Below are 11,406 nucleotides of genomic sequence, written 5' to 3'. Positions count from 1 at the left end.
AAGGAGAGAGAGAAACTGAAACCCAGGAGGAGAAGGAGGGTTTCCGGCTGGACAGGCGCGGCAGCGACGCTGCAGGTGGGCGGCGCAGCGAAGGGGAACGACGAGTGGGTGGCGGTGCTCGGTGGTTGTGCGTGGCTGCGCAACAACAGAAACATGTGAGGAGGAGAGCAAGAAAACGAAGGAGAAAAAGAAAGGAAAAACGAGTGAGAGAAGGAGAAGGAGATTACCGGCGATGGTCCGACGTGGTTGCGGATGGCCGGTGGTCGGCGGCGTGAGCAGTAGCAGCAAGGACAGCGGCGTGAAGGAGAGCAAGGTCTTGAGAGTTCACGTGAAGGGGAAGCAAAGTTTGAGGGTTTAGGTGTTTTTGGTTTCACGTGAAATTGAAGCAAGGAGGGGAGAGTTGTTTACGTGAGATTAGAACATGGGTTGGGGTATGGGTTTACTTATTTGGGCTTTGTCAACTTGGGCTAGGACTAGAATTGAGGTTAATCGAATCCAAAAAATAGTTAGGATTGTTTATCCAAATTCAATCGAACGCGTTTTCGTAATTCGAATTCTTTTCACGTAAAATTCTAAAATCATTTTTGATTGCACAAACCGTTAAAATATTTCGAACATATTTAAATAAAATTAAATATACATTAAATATATAAATATAATAAAGTTCAAAAATCGTTAAATATTTAGAACGTACTTAAAATAAAATGAATATACGTTAATTATATATTTATTACTAAAATTCATAAGTTCTATTTAAATATAAATAATATACGTTAAAAATATATTAATAAAATTAATAAATTTACGGGGGATTACACAAAGAAAGTGGGAAATCAAAATCCGTTAAGAGCTATGTATGGAGGTGTGAATGTTATGGGAGAACCACTTACCGGCGCGTGATTAATGGGAAAAAAGTGACTTGTTTTGAAGAACCAATGGTTAAGAAGAAGTCGAAGAAGTGTAATTGCCCTGTGATGTTGTATGGTTCTCGTACCAATGAGAATAATTGGGTTGTGAAGACTGTTGTAAACGAACACATGAACCATAACCCTACGCCAAGCAAGTCTAATCATATTTCGATGTATAGGGTGAAAAAGATTACAGATGTGTTATTGAAAAATATGGAAAATGATCATGATTCAGGGACGCCCGTTGCACAGATTTTCAACAACTTAGCAGGAAGAAGGAATGGGGTTGAGAATATAGGATTTTCGAAGAAAGATATTCATAATGTTTTGAATAAGAGGATGAGACTGAGGCTTAGGGATGGTGATGCTGCAGCAATGATCAACTACTCAGATAAAATGACCAAGGATAACCAAAACTTTTTCCATCTGCACCGGTTAGATAAAGGAGGAAAGTTGCAGGACGTAATGTGGGTGGATGCTCGTAGCAGAGCGGCGTATCAGTATTTTGGTGATGTTGTATGTTTTCACTCGACCTACTTGACAAACAAGTATGAGTTGCCGTTCTCGAACTTTGTGGGGGTAAATCATCATGGGCAAACTATATTGTTAGGATGTGCGTTATTGTCCCATGAAAATGCAGAGACCTTTGTGTGGTTGTTTAGGGCTTGGTTGTCATGTATGGGAGGAAAAGCTCCAGCCGCAATAATGACTGACCAAGATGCAGCAATGAGGAAGGCAATTCGAATAGTGATGCCAATGCCACATACCCGACATCGGTGGTGCATGTGGCACATTATACAGAAGTTCAGCCGGAAACTTGGTTCTCTTACAGATTATCCCCAAATTAAAGTGGCGTTACAGAATGTAATCTACAACAGTTTATCACCAGAAGAGTTCGAGGAAGGTTGGGCTGAAGCAAGTAAAAAATATAAGCTGGAGGTATGTGTTGATGACACAAACAAGGACACAAAGCAAAGCTCTAAGTGGCTTCAAGGTATGTGTGGTTATATTATCAGTTTCAGTGATGCTCTGCTAATCCATTTGGTATAATTACTTTATATATTTGGTACTTATTTAATCAATGAATCATACAATAGGTAGTAACAGTAGTTTAATTGAATAAGTAGTTTAATTAAATAAGTAGGACACAAAATTGTTCATAGTGTATGTTAAATTGAATATATTTCATAATTTGTAAATGGCAGTTCTGTACAAGCAGAGAGATATGTGGATACCGGCGTATGTCAAACATATATTTTGGGCAGGGATGCAGACGACTCAGCGGGTTGAAAGCATAAATAGTTTTTTCGAGGGGTACCTGAAGAAGAACACGAGATTGTATCAGTTTGCTCCTAGATATTGCAAGGCCATGGAGAGTAGGGCGAATGATGAAAGAGCTGCGGATGTGAATTGTAGCCGTTTTACAAGGCCTTTGGTTGGGGAGTTTGCGTATGAGAGAAAATGTCAGAAAGTATATACGGATGCGAAGTTTGTTGAAGTTCAGGTCCAGTGCACGCGGGTATGTTATGTGACCCCTGTTAGTAAAAAAGACATTTCTGATATAGAGGTAGAGCATACCGTCTCCGATAGAGTGTGGATATGGTCGAAGTTTTTAAAAAAGGAAATATCTTTGGGTGGCCCTAAGCGTACTTATGTGGTATTGTTCAACAAAGAAACCTTATTTGGGAAGTGTGACTGTAAATACTTTGAGTGCCACGGCATTGTTTGTAGGCATATAATAAAAGTGTTAGACATGGAGAATGTGGTAACAGTTCCTGCATCATACACTATGGATCGATGGAGGAAAGATATTCAACGTAAGCAAACCCTTGTGAAGGTAGCTTATCATGATCCTGAGAAAACAGAGGAAATTAATCGGTATGACAAAATTATGAATGCAGTAGAACCTGCTGCTTTACTTGGGTCCCAGAATGAGCAAAAACTTGACATAATGCTTGAGATGGTTCGGGCTGCTATGTTACGTATGGATGTAAGTGACGTAGTGACAACAGAAGTGGCCGATAATGAAGGCGGTGCAGCATCCGTCCTTAATAGAAGGGGCAGTGACGGGCCACCAACGCCTGGGTCGGTTAATAAACCGCCTAATAGTTCTGGAGAAGAAAGCCCTTGTCAGTCACCACCCATTCTTGCCAAAGATCCTGTTCCGCGAGGTGGGGTAAAGGCTCATAGGCCTCGTGAGAAACGTTTTATCCCTCCTGGTGAGAATACAAAGCCAGCTAAAAAGCAAGTACGGAAAAACAAGAAAGGCGTGGCTGAAGATGATCCTCCTGAACAACCTGCTACTAATCCTCCTGTACCTTTTAAACAACCTATGGATCTGGTAGCTATGAATCCTGATTACACCGGGCACCAAGGAATAAAGTACGGTAACGCACAGAACAACTTCCATCCCGGCTGGCCAAATCAATTTGTAAGTTCCTGACTGCGCAACATATTGTTCTATGATTATTTGTTGTTTGTTGTTTGTAAGTGATATTGTGTTGTCCCCTCCCCAACAGTAGGTAATGGCTGGGTATAATACGGTGAATGTAGTGGATCCGCAACATCAAGTTGGAGGAAACAATGTCCGTGCTTGTGTAGGTCAGATGAGTGGGACTCTTATATATCCGCAACACAACTACAACAATGGAGCACCCATGCAAAACTATTAGGTGATTTTATTGATCATGTATTATGCAGTATTATGAACTACTTCACGTTTTTTGGTCAATGACTTAATGCTCTGATTCAGGCATCTGCTACTAGAGTAGGAGGTGGTGTTGCTACAAATTTGTTTCCACAGTCTCAAGTTCGCATGTCCGTCGGTGGGATTCGTATGTCCCAAGATGGGGATGATTTGATAGGGTCTCAAGATCCATGTGTTATGCCCCTGTCACAAAAGATGAGTGGAGTTCAAATGTCCCAAATATCTTCAAATGTAGGTGGTGTTCATATGTCACAAAACCTAAGCGGACAGGGAATTTTTCATATGTCACAAAACCAAAGTGGAACTCAAATGTCCCAAAACGTAGGTGGAATCTTTGAAGGATCCGGAAATCAGTTTATACAGGGAGGCAATGGTAACCACAATTTTCAAGGTACTCCAGGTTTTCAAGGTGACGGTAGTGACAGAAACTATCAACGCACAGATAAATATCAATGCTTTGCTGGAAATAATAGCAACCAGGTTCAACGCAACGGAAATCATACATTTCATGGAAGTCGTACTCCTATATTCACACAAGACCTATTGAGTTGTCATGACTTGACGAAGAACTAATACAAATAAGACTCAAATTCAGAAGTCCTCTCAGAAGTCCTGTTATACCTTAATAAACGTTGTAGTTGAGTTGTCTAATATTTGTGATTATGTACCATTCTGTATGAATATGTAAGTTTAATTGTTGTTTGGTTTACGTGTGTAACTGTACCATTCTGTATGAATATTGTACGTTTAGATAAATGTATGTGAGACTAGCTACCTGATTTTTTTACTCAACACGTTTTCGACTGATTGATTAAAGTAAAATTAGCAAGTACAATGCAAGTGGATGAGGGTAAAATAGTCAATGTACAAGGGAAAAGATGAGGGTAAAATAGTCAATGTACAACGAAATTTTTTCCAAAAAAGGAAATGGTGCAGTGTTTGTATATATCGTGTTAACCATGTATTAATACGTTGATGTTGTTTATATAAAACAACTAGATTTTAACCCGTGCGATGCACGGATTATATTAAATTGTTATGTTTAAATAAAAATCCTATGTATATACCACTTTTATATATTAGATTAGATTAGTTTTTGATTTTGCATTGAATTTTAATTTAGATATTTTTTTTATTATTATGAAAGTGTCTGTTTTTGTTTGAAATTGTATATAGGTAATATTAATAAATAATTAATAAAAAATATCTACGTGAATGTTAATCATTTCTTTACGTGGCACTCGACTTTTTTAATTCAAAATATTTTGAAATCTTATTTTTCATTGGCCGAAACCATCATATTTTTCTATGTGGCTCTCTAATATTGGATTAATGTTTGATTTTAAATTGAATTTTATTTATTTTATTTTAGATTATTGTTTGATTTTGGATGAATTTTATTTTAGATTTATTTTTTAATTATTAGAGTGTTTGATTTTAGACGGAGTTGTATATATTAGTAATTAATCAATTGATTAATTAAAATATCTACATGGCACCTAATTAATTATCTCCGTGGAAATCGATTATTTTTTAATTATTAGAGTGTTTGATTATCGATGGAGTTGTACATATTAGTAATTAATTAATTAATTAAAATATCTACGTGGCACCTAATTAATTATCTACGTGTCACTTGGTTTTTTAAATTCAAAAAGAAATTAGAAATATTATTTTTTCATGGTAAACAACCATTAGTAATCCTAGGTGGCGCTCTAATATTTTAGCAAATATTCCTCAATTGGCCGAAGCCATTAGATTTTTCTACGTGGCGCTCTAATATTGGATTAATGTTTGATTTTAAATTGAATTCTATTTATTTTATTTTATATTATTGTTTGATTTTGGATGAATTTTATTTTAGATTTATTGTTTAATTATTAGAGTGTTTGATTTTAGATGGAGTTGTATATATTAGTAATTAATTAATTAATTAAAATATTAGAGCGTCATGTAGGGAATCTAATGGTTTCGGCCAATGAAAAATAAGATTTCAAAATTAATTTTGAATTAAAAAAGTCGAGTGCCACGTAGATAATAATTAAATGTCACATATATATTCTAATTAATTAATTAATTAATAATATTACGCATATACAATTTCATCAAAAAACAAACACTCTCATAAATTATTATTTTTTTACATCTAAAATGAAATTTCATACAAAATCAAAAACTTATTTTTAATTCGAAGTATATAAAATTGGTATATACATAACAATTTAATAGAATCCATGTATCGCACGGGCTAAAATCTAGTTAGAAATATAATAAGATGGTCAGAGAGTTATTTTTCAAACTCGAGGTCTAGGGAAACCACCAAACATTGTTGTATGATTTTTGGTTGTCAACAATATCGCATAACCTTGCCTAACAGATCACATAGCGTAAGCATGATCGTTCTACGTGGCATATGAGCGTAAGCATGATCGTTCTACGTGGCACCCTAAATATCATAACCCTAAATGACCAAACGTCACAGTACATAGTATCATGTCTTGGCTTCACGCATACCAAACCAATCTTATGTTTTATTGGAATATAATAATTATAATAACATGAAAGTTAAAATATTTATGTTTTTTAATTCTAATATTTTTTTATTTGTAATGTATGTTTGTTTGAATCTCATTCACAAGCGTTCTCCTTATTCCAAAAAAACCCTAAATTACCAAACTACACAGTATAAAGTACCATATCATATACGCACGCGATTCGTGTGAGAGTACATTTGACCTCTATTTTATAATAATATCATTCCGTATCCCTTTCAATTAAATAAGATGTCAATTATAATGAATTAAACCCCGTGCCGGTCAAACGGTTTCAAGTATTCCGGGACGGAGGGAGTATTTACTAAAAAAACATAAATACTAAAAAATATTTACTAAACATAAATAAATGTAACATATGGGCTAAGTATGATACTAAAAATATAATATCAAATTGAATTTGAAAAGGGTGGGAAGACAAATACTCGAATAATTAAACCTTTCAAATACTCTAATACTGAAAATATATTATAAAACACACCACATGGTAAAGATTTTACGACCTTATTTTCTAATAAGGGCGCATTAGTGGTGATACGAAGTAAGAGAGATACAGAATGATATAATTATAAAATAGAGGTCAAATGTACTCCCACCCTTCTCAAATTCAATTTGATATTATATTTTAAGTATCATACTTAGCCCATATGTTACATTTATTTATGTTTAGTAAATATTTTTTAGTATTTATGTTTTTTAGTAAACACTCCCTCCGTCCCGGAATACTTGAAACCGTTTGACCGGCACGGGGTTTAATTCAATATAATTGACTTCTTATTTTATTGAAAGGTAGGTAGTGGGATGTGGTGGGGTGGTCGTGAATTTTCTAATGTTTATTTGGGGTAGTAATTTAGAAGGTGGACCATGGTGCACATAGACCATGGTGCACCTTCTAAATTCACTCGTATATAATTGAAAGAACATCTGGTTACGAGAAAAGAACATGTTATAACAAAAAAGTGAAATATTATATCGCATGTTCTTTTGCTTATGCACATATGTTCTTTTTGTGCACCATGGTGCACCATGCTCTATGTGCACCACGGTCCATAGTCCACGGATTGGTAGTAGGGTTGTTGTTGGGCCCTTAGATAAGGTAAATAATAAAATATTATGTAAATTTTCCATTTTTAGAAGCGTTCAAGTAATCCGGGACGGCCCGATAAGGAAAGCGTTTCAAGTATTCCGAGACGGAGGGAGTATTAGACAACGATGTTAATTGATTTGGACCACCGTTCCTTTATGGAATAGGGTTTAGGGTTCAAGGGTAGTGTAGACGTCTACTTTGTCCCCATTCCCGAAAGGGAAGGTTCGATGTAAACATAAATCTCCACTTGGCAACGCATTCCTCCTATAAAAGAAGAACGAATCTCAATTCCCCTTTCATTTCAGCCAAAACTGCTATTTATGGAAATCTGCTAAAAATAGTAATTGTTTTACTTATTTAATTCTTGTTCTTTAATTTCGTGATGTATATTCTGTTTTGAGGGTTTTGTAGGCAATCAAATTAACCCTAAATTACCATACTTCACAAAACAAAGTACCATATCATTGCCTATACGCATACCAAACTGTTTTTTCATGGTATTTTTTTATCACTGAGTACCATACATTGCCTATACGCATACAAAACTGACACTTATGGTATTTTTATATCATTCCATACCATATCATAGCCTATACGCATACCAAACTGGACACGTATGGTATTTTTACATCCTTGCCTACAATTTTAAATTTTTTATACTTCGTATTTTCTTTTCTTTCTCCTCTTCATTTGACGTTCAACAATCAAATTCTTGCTACTAATGTTCATGTTCATTTGACTACTACTTCATGTTCAATTGACGAAAACTCTACTATGGTAAAACGTACTGTTAGTTGAATTTCAATGCTACCCAACAACGTTGAAAGTGGGTATGTGAGATATTACAAAACAACGTTGATGATTACAATTATAAGGCATTAGTATTCGCAAAAAACATTAGTCTCCGCAAAACCCAAGAAAAGATCTTAGTATTCGCAAGACATTTAACCCAAAAATACTTAATGTTTCAAAAACTTTTCAACTTCATTACTGGTAGATGCTGCAATCAGTGACAATGGGTCGCCATAATCTCCGGTAGCAGAGGGCGGCATGAGTTGTAGTCGGAATTCAAATGGGACAAAAACAAAGATTGACGAGCACTCCGAACATCACCCTAGGCGGTACAATAAAAATATTAATATGTAATACAATGTTAACTCACAAAATCGTACTTATTTTTGGAACAGATTAATAATACTCACGATGTTAATGGATTTCAGAAACGATTCTGCAGTCTCTCGAATTGCAATGAGCATCACCACCCCGCATGCACGACTGAGAAATAACATAACAGATTACATGTTCAAACCCATTAAATTATTAAAATCCACAAGTATAGACATGAATACCAAGTTACCAAACCACTAACTTGTCATTATAATCGGGAAACTTTACAGAATCCACTGGCCAAATACCCATTTCACTAGTGGAAAAAGGCTTATTTGCATCCCCGCATTTGCCACGCCTTTCGAACATGCGAAGCAAATAACAAATTTTAGCATAAAATTTAGTCATTTGCATCGCAGATTTATAATTCTGCGTGGCAAATGACTCTAGGAGCACCCTAGAGTCATTTGCCACGCAGAATTATAAATCTGCGATGCAAATTACTCAATTAAGTGCATCGCAGATTTATAATTCTGCGTGGCAAATGACTCTAGGGTGCTCCTAGAGTCATTTGCCACGCAGAATTATAAATCTGCGATGCACTGGTTTTGATTTTTTTTTTTTTCGAATTCGCGCTCACTAGCTTAGTTGCTTAGGAACTTCATTCTGACTTAGGTTAATTTCTCGACAAACACTGCTTCCCTCCCAAACGAAACCAACACCAACACTAGCTTCTTTGTTCTCACCGGCGGCTTCACCCTGTTCACTGCCGTCGTTGCTTCACTGCCGCCTTCCGTCGTTGCCTTCCGCCGTTCCTTCGCTGCTTCACTGCTTCGCTACTTCACCGCTTCACTGATTCCTGCCCTGCTCCCTTTTTAGAGCCGCCGCCCACGGCCAAGGAAGTCGTCCACGGCACGGCAGCCGCCCACGCCGCCGCCCACTCAGCCACCCTTGTTCATTGTCGTCTCTCCTCTCTTAGGTATTGAATTTTAGTTTTGATATTTATTGAATTTTAATTGTGTATTTTAATTTTAATTGTGGACATTATAATTGAATTTTAATTATGCATTATAATTGAATTTTAATGGTTGATATTATTTGTTGAATTTTAATTGGGTACATTTTAGGATTTAGGTTTTGTTGAATTTTAGTTGTAGGTTTTGTTGAATTTTAGTTGAATTATATTTTAATTGGGTGCATTTTGCTGTTTGATTTGGGGTTTTCATCCGATGCTTTTGAAATAAAGTTTTGGAGGTGATGAAATGGAAGCTTTAGGTAATGAAATGCTTCTTATGGAAACTGTTTGCTTGTTGGTTCATTCCAGGATTAGGGATTTGGGTGTTTGTCATTTAATTCTAGTTTGGAGTGTACCAGGAATGTGGCTTGACTAGATACTCAGGTTTTCTTAATTTCCCGTTTGAGATTATATAAGCATGTATATAAAGTGATTACCTGGAATCTTATAGAGTTCATTCGTCAGTATTTGTATGCAATTGGTGTTATGTTGCTGTCAAGTTAGGACAATAATGCATTTCTTCTCTTTCCTTTCCTGCAGTCTTGCCATTCATTGTGTCAGGTTTATAGTTCTGCATTTTTAAGGGTGTTTTTAAACTCTGTTTTTGCGATTGTTTGTTGCTCACTTTTTTTGGTGCTTGGTTTACCATGATTTTACCTTTCAATCATTAGAAAGAGTGCAGGTTCCATTTGAATATTTTGGTTGCTATGGATAGTGTTGAGTTGCTGAGACTTGAGAGTATATTTAGTATACTCTTTCTTAAATCTTGACTAGTGTGAGTAAATGGCTAGATTTACTTGCTACTTGATAATGTTCACTCTACTTGCCCCAGTCACGTATTCAATAGTTTGTATCCTTATTTTCATATAGACAAGGGGAAATGGAAGTTTAAAGTAGAATTGGACAATTGGACTGATGTGGAATATTTATGTTTGGTTTTCAGGCTGGTTTTTAACTATGGGAATGAGGATGTGTTGGGAAAGCATGAAGCACATGTACGTTGTGTGGAGTACTCTTATACAACAGGTATGCTGAAATGTGATAATAGTTCAGACTTACCATTGTTTATTCTCTTGCTAGTAAGCAATCATGTAAAGAAACCTTCTGGAATAGTTCGAAGTTTTCAACTTAAATGACCATGAGCTGGGTTGTATCCAAGATTCCAAGTAACTGGTTTTTTTGAGCTTCTTGGTGAGGATGTTGCATACTTAGTAATGGTTCTTGGCTCAGCAGACTAGGTTTCAACGTAGGGGTGAGTTTAATGGAGTCACGAACTCATGATTTGTCAGCAGTTAACATTGAATGCCGCTCTGTATGGGTCCTTAAGTGAGTAAGATTTTGGTGGTGTTTTGATAGATCAAAGAAATATAGCTTAATGGTGTGTTGTAATCTATTTTAGTTTAGTTATTGGTATCAGTTACCACAGGCCTAAAAATGAAATATTACATAATGGCCACTTTGTTAAAAAAACTTGGCTTGATATAGTAATGCTCTGAATCTATAAAGTTATTTAGCTCTTATTTGAGTCATAACAGAACATTGTGTTTGCATTTAGTAACTTGAAATCGTATGTTGACTGGGGATGAGAAATTGATTTGTTTTGGAGTAATGGAGATTTTCAAAGTTGATGCCAGAACGTTTTACTTGTGTTTCATTGGCAATTCATTTCTCTATTTACTGTTGGAGCTTGTGCTATTAAACTGACTTCAACTTTGCAATATTTCAGGGAAATTAATATCCGGTAGTTGGGATAAAACAATCAAGTGTTGGGATCCCAGAGGTGCAAGTGGGCAGGAGCGTACACTCGTTGGAACTTATGCTCAGCCATAACGTGTTTATTCCATGTCTCTTGTTGTGTGAAGTGGGGCCAGTTCTGTGCATTGATCTGCACAGTTCTGATCTGAGCTGTGCAGATCAGTGCACAGAACTGGTCAGTTTTTACAAGTTTTGATCTCGGGAGCTGTAATACCCTAAAATTTTCCAACTTTAAGTTTCAGGACGAAACTTCTTTTAAGGGGATAGATTGTAAT

General features: G+C 36.1%; 1 protein-coding gene across 2 annotated transcripts; it reads left to right on the top strand.

Moving 5' to 3' along the window:
* Positions 1 to 827: 827 nt before the first annotated feature.
* On the top strand, positions 828 to 4,480 carry LOC130459334 (protein FAR-RED IMPAIRED RESPONSE 1-like). 2 transcript variants are annotated; one of them, XM_056826650.1, is made up of 3 exons: positions 828 to 1,902; positions 2,114 to 3,339; positions 3,431 to 4,480. In XM_056826650.1, exons 1-3 carry the CDS (start codon positions 936 to 938, stop codon positions 3,578 to 3,580), a joined length of 2,343 nt encoding a protein of 780 aa, XP_056682628.1. In that variant the 5' UTR covers positions 828 to 935; the 3' UTR covers positions 3,581 to 4,480. The 2 variants fall into 2 exon arrangements, with proteins under 2 accessions (XP_056682628.1, XP_056682629.1); XM_056826651.1 differs by having other exon boundaries at positions 3,428 to 3,560.
* The last annotated feature ends 6,926 nt before the right edge of the window (positions 4,481 to 11,406 follow it).

The sequence above is a fragment of the Spinacia oleracea genome, chromosome 4, assembly GCF_020520425.1.
Source record: "Spinacia oleracea cultivar Varoflay chromosome 4, BTI_SOV_V1, whole genome shotgun sequence".
NCBI classification, from domain to species: Eukaryota; Viridiplantae; Streptophyta; class Magnoliopsida; order Caryophyllales; family Amaranthaceae; genus Spinacia; species Spinacia oleracea.
This window is presented reverse-complemented; position numbering and strand designations above follow the sequence as displayed.